General features: G+C 45.2%; 1 protein-coding gene across 3 annotated transcripts in view; it reads left to right on the top strand.

The window, feature by feature from the left end:
• Window positions 1-12,005, top strand: part of DNAH10 (dynein axonemal heavy chain 10) — a 148,158-nt gene that overhangs the window by 72,149 nt on the left and 64,004 nt on the right. For all 3 annotated transcript variants that reach the window (XM_060118805.1, XM_060118803.1, XM_060118804.1), the window contains 7 exons: window positions 289-423; window positions 1,589-1,741; window positions 3,918-4,106; window positions 6,646-6,792; window positions 7,375-7,566; window positions 9,163-9,281; window positions 10,869-11,027. In XM_060118805.1, the coding sequence (XP_059974788.1) occupies window positions 289-423; window positions 1,589-1,741; window positions 3,918-4,106; window positions 6,646-6,792; window positions 7,375-7,566; window positions 9,163-9,281; window positions 10,869-11,027 (1,094 nt within the window). The remainder of the gene's footprint in view (window positions 1-288; window positions 424-1,588; window positions 1,742-3,917; window positions 4,107-6,645; window positions 6,793-7,374; window positions 7,567-9,162; window positions 9,282-10,868; window positions 11,028-12,005) is intronic.

Here is a 12,005-nt window from a genome sequence, read left to right as displayed (position 1 = left end):
CCAGGGGTTAAGACTTCGCCTTCCAATGCAGGGGGTGCAGGTTCGATGCCTGGTTGGGGAGCTGAGATCCCACATGCCTCAGGGCCAAAAAACCAAAACATAAAACAGAAACAATATTGTAACAAATTCAATGAAGACTTAAAAAAAATGGTGACTGTCAGAAAAGGTGAGTGTGAACTGGTGCATTGCCATTTATATATTCCTGCATAGACTGTCACAAACTGGGAATTGACACCTGTTTCTTTCCGTGAATCAGACAACGTATGTTTTGCATTTGGCTTCTAACAGGCGCTGTCCATGTATCTGGGTGGGGCCCCTGCTGGCCCAGCAGGTACTGGCAAAACTGAGACCACCAAGGACCTGGCCAAAGCCTTGGGCTTGCTCTGTGTTGTAACCAACTGCGGCGAAGGCATGGATTACAAAGTAAGGCCCTGGCGTCACTTCTGGTACAGTCTTCTTAGGCAGAGAGCTAAAAGGGGGACAGCGTGGGAAGGCATTTCACCTCATACGCTTCCATGAGATGACATGGTGACAGCTGGAGGAACATAGTAGGAAACGTTTCACCATCACAGTCTAGGAACTTGGCTGTATCTCTTTGTTAGCAGCATGTAGAGCAAGAGTCCCAAACTAAATGCCCACTGGAGTCAGCTAGATAGTGTAAATGAATAAAGCAGCAGACAGACGATAGAGAGTGGTAGGGACTGTGGCCAACTGGAAAGCAAAGCTCCATCTAAAGGGGAGCCGCTGTTGAGCTTAGGTCAATTGCTGCCACTTGGAAAAGTGGACCCAGTGTTGTTAGATTTTCCAACATCTCAAGAGAAGCCAGAAATCTGGGTTTTTACGTTAAAGTCCTTAATTTGTGAAATCCCTGAACTTAATTACAAAACAGAAATAGAGTCACAGATGTAGAAAACAAACTTATGGTTACCAGGGGGAAAGGGGAGGAGGTATAAATTGGGAGGTTGGGATGGACATATATACACTACTCTATATAAACTAGTTAACTGGTAAGGACCTACCGTATAGCACCCGGAACTCTACTCAATACTCTGTAATGGCCTATATGGGAAAAGAATCTAAAAAAGAGTGTATGTATGTATGTGTATAACTGATTCACTGTGCTGTATGGCATAAACTAACACAACATTGTAAATCAACTATAGTCCAATACAAATTTTTTAAAAAATCCTTAATTTGTGAAATCCTATGAGTGGGAGCTGGCCCACGAGAGGCCTTGGAAGTCTTGCCGGGAAGACCCACTAGTGGGGTGGCTCTTCTCTGCCAACCTGATGAGCGTCATTTGCTTTTTTTATTTTAAAAATTTTTTATTGGCGTATAGTTGCTTTACAATGTTGTGTTAGTTTCTGCTGTACAGCAAAGTGAATCAGCTCTACGTACACATATATCCCCTCTTTTGTGGATTCCTTTCCCATTTAGGTCACTACAGAACACTGAGTAGAGTTCCCTGTGCTCTACAGTAGGTTCTGATTGTCGTTTGCTTTTAATTTAGAAAATGGTATCCATACACAGATTGCTTGCAGTTTTCAAGATGAAAATTGCCCTTGTCCTGACACTTCTTTCATCCTAGGCCGTCGGGAAGGTTTTCTCGGGCCTTGCTCAGTGTGGGGCTTGGGGCTGTTTTGACGAGTTTAATCGCATCGATGCCTCCGTGCTCTCCGTCATCTCGTCCCAGATCCAGACGATCCGAAACGCTCTGATCCATCAGTTAACCAGGTTCCAGGTGAGGATAAGTGTGAAGCCAGCCCGGATCATGTCCCCAGGCTGGGAACGTGCCGTAATATCAGGTGGTGGACAGTCGTCTATCCAGACCAGGTTCCCCCTAGATGAACATTTGCCCAACTTCTGCTTTCAAATGGAGATGATTGGGTTTCCCCAAATTATCAACATCTTTGATAATTAAGGACTGTAGTAGTCTAAGAACTTCAAAATAATTCCAGACATGTGATTAATAGTTATAGACGGGTAGGGCAGGATTCTCAAATAAGTGATGTGTAAGACCCCCTTTCAAGGTCAAAAAATATTCTTCCCAAATTTGAGAAAAAATGATTTAAAAAAGAAAAATCAACATTCCATTCAATCAAAAGATCTTCCGTAGAAATTATCACAGTGAACCAGAAAATTTGCCTTTGTACTTGGTAAAATTATGGCATTATAATGAGGAAGATTATTAAGGTTGTTACCAAAGTGAAAAGGCAAACTTAAAAATTTTTTGAGAATTTACTAATCTCTCCCCGTCCAACAATACATTTGTAGACTCAAGTTTGGGATGTCTGTATGAAGTTACATCAGATTAAACTGGTTGAGAATTTGGAGTAACAGGACCTTATGTAATTTAGGTAGCCCAGAGTGAGTTCTCTGACAACAGGGACCAGAATGGCTGGACCGTTTCCCTACACTGTGATCCCAGCTTGCTCTACTGCTTCTCCGGCCACTGTCCTTGCCCCTGCGTGCCCTGAACACTTGTCACTTTATGCCACTTGCTCCACAGACATTCCATGCCCTGGGACACCATATGCATCCCTATCTGCTTGGAATTGTCCTTTTTTCTCCTTCACCTGAAAACAACTGTACATCCTCCAAGGCCCCACAGAGCCTCATTGGGAGATTCAGGACCCAGATTCAGCATGGGTTGGTGAGGATTCCATTGTGGACACCTCTGTGGCCCTGCACCCCACCTGCTTTCTTCCTGGACCTCAGGGCTCGTGGTCAAGAGATTATGTAAACTGGGTACTGTTAAACATTTGAGGATTCTGGATGGATTTCTATTAATTAGTTCTTCTGAAACATTTTAGGGCTGAGCTTACTACTTCTATGGGAGACATATTGAGCCTGCAATGCGTTGGGTTTCTAGAAGCTGTTTTGTTTTGTTTTGTGTTTTTGGCCATGCTGTGTGGTATGCAGGATGCAGGATCTTAGTTCCCTGACTGGGGACAGAACCCACGCCCCCTGCAGTGGCAGTGTGGAGTCTTAACCACTGGACCACCAGGAAAGTCCCTAGAAGCCTGTGTTTTTAAGAGCAGGACTGTGTCTTGTCTCCAGAGGTTGATCTGGGACTCACATGAGATACTGAGGCGTGGGTGAGTGTAGTCTCAGTGCAGACTTGAGAGACAAGACAGCAGTCTCCATCTCTGCGGAGCATCAGCTCTCAGGCTGGGCTGCCCTCTCGTCACTGAGGCAGCCTGTGCCTCATAAAAATAAAACATCTGTCGTCTGTCTCTCTGGTGGACCATGAAAAGAAATAAAATAGTAAAATCTTAGTAGAGAGGAAAGTTAAGACAGTTGAAATTCAACTGTAGGCTAAAGAGACTCAAAATATAGAGATTTCTGCATTTTGTTGGTCCATGGGGCCCCTGGAGGACAAAGGCTGGTTTCTTGAAGGATGCTGAGGTGGGATTCTGTTGGAAGGGTCCAGGTGACACCCAGGCAGCCAGACCAGCATGCAGGTGGGAATGGGGAGAGAAGTGACAGCTAACATGAAGAAAATCCACTTTGTGCGAAGCAGTGGGCTCAGTGCTCTGGACTATGTTGTCTCGTTTAACGGCCACAACCTTGCAGAGAAGGAAACAGAGACTCAGAGAGGGTAAGTGGCCTGTTGGAGGTCACACAGTGCCTCGAGTCAACCCCCGGCTGCACACTTTCCCAACATCAGCTACTTCTCAAGTGGACAGACCCTTGATTCACATCAGAGTTTGGGGGTCGGCTGAGGCTGGCACCCCAGAACATTGAGGCCGTAAGCACGAGGACTCTGCATTTATCACCGGGAAAGGGCAAGAGACAGATGGGGGTGTCTGTCTTGTACCCATGAAAGGAAGAGCCATGCGGCTCCCCAGGCCTCCTTGCCCCGTGGTAGGCTGGCCAGCAGCATAATCCTTCCTTCCTTTCCTCTCGTCCCCTAGTTTGAAGGGCAGGAGATCTCCCTGGACTCGAGGATGGGCATCTTCATCACCATGAACCCCGGCTACGCGGGCCGCACGGAACTGCCCGAGTCAGTGAAGGCCCTGTTCCGGCCCGTGGTGGTGATTGTGCCTGACCTGCAGCAGATCTGTGAGATCATGCTGTTCTCCGAGGGCTTCCTCGGGGCCAAGGTGAGGTCCCTTAGCGCCAGGCGTCCCTGCACCCGCCTGGGTCTGCTCACAGATGGGGGCGCTGGGACGTTTTCATTCCGTGTGGCTTTTCAAATTGTTTTGCTTTGTCTCTCTCCCTTTTCTCTCTCTCTCTGTCTCTCTTTTTTAAAGCTGGGAGTACATCATTTTTTTAAATTAAATTAAATTAAATTAATTTATTTGGCCACATTGCGCGGCATGTGGGATCTTAGTTCCCCGACCAGGGATTGAACCTGTGCCCCCTGCAGTGGAAGTGTGGAGTCTTAACCACCAGGGAAGTCCTCCCTTTCTCTCTTTTTAAAATTATAACTTTTATTTTGGAATCATTTGACTCACAAGAGATGGCAGCAGTCGTCCAGAGAGTTCCAGGTACCGCTCACTCAGCTTCCTGCAGTGACGACATCAAAACCAGGAAACTGGGACTTCCCTGCTGGTCCAGTGGTTAAGACTCTGCGCTCCCAAGGCAGGGGGCCTGGGTTTGACAACTGGATCCCACATGCAGCAACTAAAAAATAAGATCCCGCATGCTGCAACTAAGACCCGGTGCAGCCAAATAAATAAATATTTTTTTAAAAATCCAGGAAACGGATGCAGGCGCAATGCTATTAACTCAAGTGCGGACTTTATTTGGATTCCACAAGGTTTCACCTTCTCTCTCTCTCTGGTGTGTGTGTATAGTTCTATGACATATAATCACACGTGTAGAATACAGTAAGTCCCCTACATACGGACGAGTTCTGTGCCGAGAGCATGTTCATAAGTCCAGTTTGTTCATAAGTCCAACAGAGTTAGCCTAGGTACCCAATCGGCTCTATAGTCCTGTACTGTAATAGGTTTATAATACTTTTCACACAAATAATACATAAAAAACAAGCAAACACAAAAAATAAAGAAAACTTTTTTTTTTTTTTTTTTTTTTGGTACACGGGCCTCTCACCGTTGTGGCCTCTCCCGCTGCGGAGCACAGGCTCCGGACGCGCAGGCTCAGCAGCCATGGCTCACGGGCCCAGCCGCTCCGCGGCATGTGGGATCCTCCCGGACCGGGGCACGAACCCACGTCCCCTGCACCGGCAGGCGGACTCTCAACCACTGCACCACCAGGGAAGCCCCAAGAAAACATTTTTAATCTTACAGTACAGTACCTTGAAAAGCACAGCAGTACAGTTCAGCAGCTGGCATCCAGGGGCTGGCATCGAGTGAACAGGCAAGAAATAAAGAAACTGTACTACTGTACTCTATACAGTACTGTAAAGTACACTAAAAAGCACAACCACTTGTAGAGGATGCACGCACGTGGCAGTGTACACCAGACACGTGAACTGACGTGATCGGACATGCAAAGCACGTTCGCATCTTTGAAAGTTTGCAACTTGAAGGCTTGTATGTAGGGGAGTTACTGTAACTGGAGCCACAGTCCAGACATGGAACTGTCGCATCACCACAGAGAAACTCCCTCGTGTCAGCCCTTAACGGTCACAGCCTGCCCCCAGCTCTAACTCACAACTGCCAATCATTCTCTATCACTACAATTGCATCATTTCTAGAATGTTCTATACTCAGAATCATACAGCATGTAACCCTTTCAGGTAGGCTTTTTTCGCTAAGCCTCATGCCCGTGAGAATATGTGGCTTTAAAAAATATATATATATAGATAACTCCTTTATCATCTCTTAAAATATGTATAAAAAGATTATGCACATACATTTCCTCAGAAGGTTCTGGAAAAAAGTGCAAAATAGCGAAATTTTTTTTTTTTGCGGTACGCAGGCCTCTCACCGTTGTGGCCTCTCCCGTTGCGCAGCACAGGCTCCGGACGCGCAGGCTCAGCGGCCATGGCTCACGGGCCCATCCGCTCCACAGCATGTGGGATCCTCCCGGACTGGGGCACGAACCCGTGTCCCCTGCATTGGCAGGCAGACTCTCAACCACTGCGCCACCAGGGAAGCCCGTGAATATTTTTAAGATAAAGGATTGTTAGGTTGCTTCTCTGCAGTTTTTTGGTAAAGGCTCTTATTGCCAATCCTATTGTCTATGGATTTTGAGCCAGAGTGGAGAGATCTCTGGCTCTTAGTTTCGATGAGCAAAGTCCCCATGCCATCCATAGGGACCAGCAAGTGTTGAATCCTTCATGTAGACCAGGTGGATGACTTGTCCTCAAAAACAGTTACAAGAAAGCTTTAATAACACGTTTAGGTCAAAGGAAGCAAATTTTTGGAGTGTAATCTCTATGATTTAAAAAGTTGTATGAATTCTGTTCTTTAAGGTGGTTAAGATTTTCCTTGGCTTTCAGGGACTGTCATCCAACTCTGTCTGGTAAGGCTGATGTTCTTTTAAATTAGGTCGTAATTTGTCACTGTTAAAAACGGGGGACCCATCCTGGTATTTGTTGGAGGCAAGATTTGCTGGTTTGTAGAGCAGCTTCATCTGAACACCTTTATGTCAGTTTTCTCTGTGTCATGATGTTCTGGTGTTTTCAGGGCATTTTCTTCATTTATTTCTCATTGTCTTTTATCACAAAAGACTCTGGCCAAAAAGATGACCGTTCTGTATAAGCTGGCCCGGGAGCAGCTCTCCAAGCAACATCATTATGATTTTGGACTCAGAGCCCTTAAATCAGTGTTGGTGATGGCTGGTGAGCTGAAGAGAGGTTCTTCTGAACTTAGGGAGGTAGGGGCCACGTGCTGTAAGTTCTCTGGTGTTTTAATTTGGTTCATGTGTATTGAATAAATGCTGGGATGGAGGTGACGGGGAGCACAGGTATCAAGAGAAAGTTTTATTCTTAGCTGTCACTTCATTTACTTGTCTGGCCTTCATTTGGTCTCTTCTGCATTACCTTGTTCTCTTCGAATTTGACTGATTACCATAAGGTCCAGTTCCATGTGTTCATGGTGCCAGTGTTTGTGATACTTCAATGATAATAATCAATCTACAATTGCAGGATGACGGGCTGGAGGGGTGGGGATGAACAAAATGCTGTAGAAAACACGAACAGGAGTTATTTCCTCTTTGCAATAAAAGCCAGAGGGGCGGTCATGTTTCTTTCACACGGGACTTACTCCAAAACAGAGTCTGATCAATGCCACTCTATGGGCAATAGACTCGTGTGTCTCTCCAGACACTCTACTTGGAATGCTTTGTGTTTGATATTTCATATAAAATTTCATTGTCTACTTCATAAGAGGATTTCTAGACTAGCCCTGGGGGCTTTCAGAAACATCTTTGAAGACGTCTGTGTTTTGCTCCATCCAGGATATGGTGCTTATGAGGGCCCTTCGAGACATGAACCTGCCCAAGTTCGTGTTTGAAGACGTCCCTCTCTTCCTTGGTTTGATTTCTGATCTGTTTCCTGGACTGGACTGCCCACGGGTTCGCTACCCCGATTTCAATGATGCTGTAGAACAGGTGCTCCAGGAAAATGGCTACGTTGTCTTACCTGTCCAGGTAAAATGGTGCTGAGGATGGCTTTTTCTGGGTCGTTTCCGTTTTTTTTTTTCATTTAAAAATAATTGTGGTAAAATACACATGACATTTACCATCTTAACCATTCCCCACCCCCATTTTCTTTTTTTATTGTGGTAAAGTACACATAATATAAGATTGACCATTTTATCCATTTTTAGTACAGTTTAGTAATGTTAAATGTATTCGTGTTGTTTTGAAAGAGTTTGGCATCGTGCAAAACTGAAGCTCTGTCCCCATTAAATAATAACTCCCCCCTCCTCCCTCAGCCCCTGGTAACCTCTATTCTACTTTCTGTCTCTAGGCATTTGACTCCTCTGGGGACCTCATATGAGTGGAATCACACAGTGTTTGTCCTTTTGTGTCTGGCTGATTTCACTCAGCATAGTGTCCTCAAGGCTCATCCATGCTGTAGCATGTGTCAGAATTCCCTTCCTTTTTGAGGCTGAGTAATATTCCACTGTATGGATATATCACCTTCCAAAAATGTTTCTGGCATAATGTGATCAGATAAATTAAGTATTTTGTTTTGGGGCCCAACCATCTAATCTTCTCTCCCCACCCCACCTTTTTTCCCCCCGGAGAAAAAATTTTGAATTAGATCTTACAAGTAAAATTTTGATCATCTGAAGCCTGTGAGATTGTATATGTTGTCTGTAAGCCATACATTATTGCCAAAGTGTTCTGCTCAGGTCGTAAATGCCCAAAGCTGCAGGTTTGGGGTGGCTGCCTCTGGACAGGCCACCTTGGGGCATCAGGCTACCCAGAGGCCTCAGGCCGGGGCAGCGGGTACTGACCACAGATGAGAGATCTCTGTGCACCTTTCCTGGCCCTGGTGGTTTCCTCTAGAGGTGGTTGTTTAAAAAGATGTGTTTTTCGTGGGAATGTAGAATGGTGTAGCCACTTTGGGAAACAGTCTGGTGGTTCCTCAAGAAGTGAAACATAGAGTTACTCTATGAGGAACAGCAATTTTATTCCTAGGTATAAACCCAAGAGAAATGAGAACATATTTATCCACATGAAGACTTGTCCATGAATGTTCATAGGAGCATTATTCATAAGTGCCAACAAGTGGAAATAATGCAAATATCATCAACGGATGAAGAGATAGACAAATGTGATCCATCCATACAATGGAATATTATTTGGCCATAAAAAGGAAGGAAGTGCTGACACAGGCTTCACTGATGGGTGAACCTTAAAAACACGATGCTGAGTGAAAGAAGCCAGACACCCAAAACTACGTACTGCACGATTCCATTTATGTCATTCCATTTTTTGGTCAAAAACGGGCAAATCCATAGAGACAGACAGTAGATTAGTGGGTGCCAGGGGCTGGAGGCAACGGGCTTGGGAGACATGACGAATGAGCACAGAGGTTTTTTTGGGGGGTGGGTGATGAAATGTTCTAAAATTGAACGTGGTAATGGTTTCACAGCCTTTCAAACATACTGAAAACCACTGAATTGTTGAAACACTTTAAATGTGTGAGTTGTACGGTGTGCAAATTCTAGCTCAATAAAGCTGTTTTTAACAAAAAGCTGTGTTTTAACCCAGCTGCCAATGCTTGTCCCACAGGTGGATAAGGTGGTTCAGATGTTCGAGACCATGATGACCCGCCACACGACAATGGTGGTGGGGCCCACGGGAGGGGGCAAGTCCGTGGTCATAAATGCCCTGTGTCAGGCCCAGACCAAGTGAGTATGGCATCCTTGGGGAGGGCTTTGTTGCCATGGTGGTTTCACGGTGAGGTCGGTGGCGGTGTTACCTAGTCCCACTTTGCTCTCTGATTTCCTGGGAGGTTATGTTTGTCCCAGACCCCCCGCTTTAAACCCAGAGCATCTTTTTTTTTTTTTTTTTTTTAACTTTGGCCGCGCCACGTGGCTTGCGGGATCTTAGTTCCCTGACCAGGGATTGAACCTGTGCCACCTGCAGTGGGAGTGCGGAATCCTAACCACTGGACGGCCAGGGAAGTCCCAAACCCAGAGCATCTTAACTTGTCTTATTGCTGATTTAGTTGATATATTTTAGAAGGCAAAACAGTTAGCCTTTTGTGCATCAGACTGTGAATAGGTTTATTTGTGAAATGAGTATTTCAAAAACTATCTTATAAGGATGTTTTGAAAATTAACTTAGGTCGTATTTTCTTGGCGTTCAGATTGCTCCTTTAAAGTCAGTCAGGACCCCCCGCCATGAGGCGACACTGTTATGGTATCAGAGTGGCCAAAAAGAGTGTCCCTTCCCCAAGTGCCTTATCATCACCAGCCCTGCAAGAGCTATCCTACTCGAAGGAAAAAGTGATTTCACACTCCTAATATAGAATATCATAAAGACCTGTGGTGAATCTATGCCCTTATACTGAGTATGGGTTTTCTGACTTCTCACATTTCTCCTAAGCAATAGCTGCATTCCAGAAAGATTTCAGTGCATGCTGATGTTTCAGCAAAAATCTAAATCAAGCCTTATAATCTTTGTGACTTTACCAGTTCTAATAGGCTATAAAATCCAATTGAGTGACTGTCATTTCTTCTTCCTTCTTTGTATGTTTCTCATGAGGAAATCAGTGGACGGTGGCTTACTGATTTTAAGAGGGTTATTCCATAGCCATCCTGTATTTCATTCTTTAATTAACTCATTGTTAGGTAATTTATAGAACTATCACGGACAGATGTGAGTATAGGTATGCCACTATTATTTTTATTTATTTATTTTGTTAATTTTAAACTATGTTTTGTGTGAACTTTAGTTTTCTATAGATGAATTAATCCCACGACACTGCAGGAATTTACAGGCATTATACTGGGAAATACCCTGTCTACATGGTTTGTAAAGCCAGCAACGCAGAGCAGATGTCGTTCTGTAACTATGAGGGATTGAACATCAGGAGTTCAGAGGTTTTACATTATCCTGGTGACTGTAATCTCCTATACACTAGTTGTGAAATATTTACATGAATGTGCCATATGCATGAATATGTAAATACACAAATACGAAATATACATGAAGGTTAGCGTCTGTTGCCCTCAGAAGTCAAAGCCGTGTTATCAGTTCAGACCTCACTTGTGTTGGGGCCACGTTCCTGGTGAAAGGTGGTTCCCTTGAGTTTAGTATAAGTCATTAACAGAGAGTGGGAAGCCCAGTGCAGAGTTTGGATGGTTTGCATTTTAAATTTCGGATTGGATCGAAAACACAGGGGATCTAATCCCCCACATGGGTGACCTAGATTGTTCTCCTAATGCGTTTGGTCTGCCTGAGCCACGGCTGAAACCTCTCCTTCGATTTAGGCTTGGGCTGGTGACAAAGCTGCATGTCCTGAACCCCAAGGCTATGAGTGTCACAGAGCTCTACGGCATCCTGGACCCCACCACCCGAGACTGGACAGATGGGGTGCTGTCCAACATCTTCAGGGAGATCAACAAGCCGACGGATAAGAAGGAGCGAAAGTGAGTATCTTTGTAGGGAGGGGAGAGCCTGGGTAGGTTCGTAGTGAATTAGCCAAAGCTTACGAAGAAACAAATGATGTATATAGTACTGTAGTTTCATGCTTGGAAGCAAACAGATTCAGGAGGCTCTGCTCACGAAGGGCCAGGTGCCACCTCAGTGCTGTTTATGTGTTGTCTAAATCATGCTCCTTGACTACGATGGATCCCAGCTTACCATGGAGGAAGCTGAGATCCAGGGAAGGGGAGGAAAGAGCTTGCCCCAAGGCCAGGGATTTGAACTTGGGACATCAGAGTCCAAGCCCTCAAACAGGGGCACCACACCAGGCTGCCTATACGGCGAGGTTAAGTCAAGGAAAGGCAACAAAACATCGTGGAAAGTGCTGGAACACCCTTCAGAGCTGCAGGCGTGGTTGAGGCTGCTTGCCCTGCTCCAATCACTGCCCACCGCGGTGAGGGTCTAGTGAGGCCGGGAGGGGAAATGCTCTATTGGAACATCCGGTAAAAAGTCTTCTCCAGTGTTAGTTGTTCCCGTGACACCTGTCAAGTCAACCCAGGGATGATCCTGATTGTATATTCTAGTCCAACCCCATTAATTAAAAATCCCTTAAATAACGAGTCTAACGTCTCAACTGATGACTTTTGGAACAGCCTCTTTTTAGCAATCCTCCCCTGATTCTGGATCAGTCCAGGATTTCACACTGTGCTCGGTTGTCCTATCTCCTTGACGTCTTCTAATTTCAAGCAGTTCCTTAGGTTTTCTTTATCTTTCATGGCCTTGATGTTCTGAAAGATTCTAGGCCAGCTGCAGCACAGAATGCCCTCAGTTTGGGTTTGTCTGTTGCTTCCTCGTAATTGGATGCAGGCTACATGTCCTTGCAGGAATCTCTCAGAAGGGACATGGTGCCCTTCTCAGCGTCTCATCGGAAGCACGTGATACTGGTTTGCCCCCTTATTGGTGATTTTAACTTTGATCGTCAG

The sequence above is a fragment of the Mesoplodon densirostris genome, chromosome 15, assembly GCF_025265405.1.
Source record: "Mesoplodon densirostris isolate mMesDen1 chromosome 15, mMesDen1 primary haplotype, whole genome shotgun sequence".
Lineage (NCBI taxonomy): Eukaryota > Metazoa > Chordata > Mammalia > Artiodactyla > Ziphiidae > Mesoplodon > Mesoplodon densirostris.
Note: the sequence above shows the minus strand (reverse complement) of the source record. Positions and strands in the feature narration are given on the sequence as shown.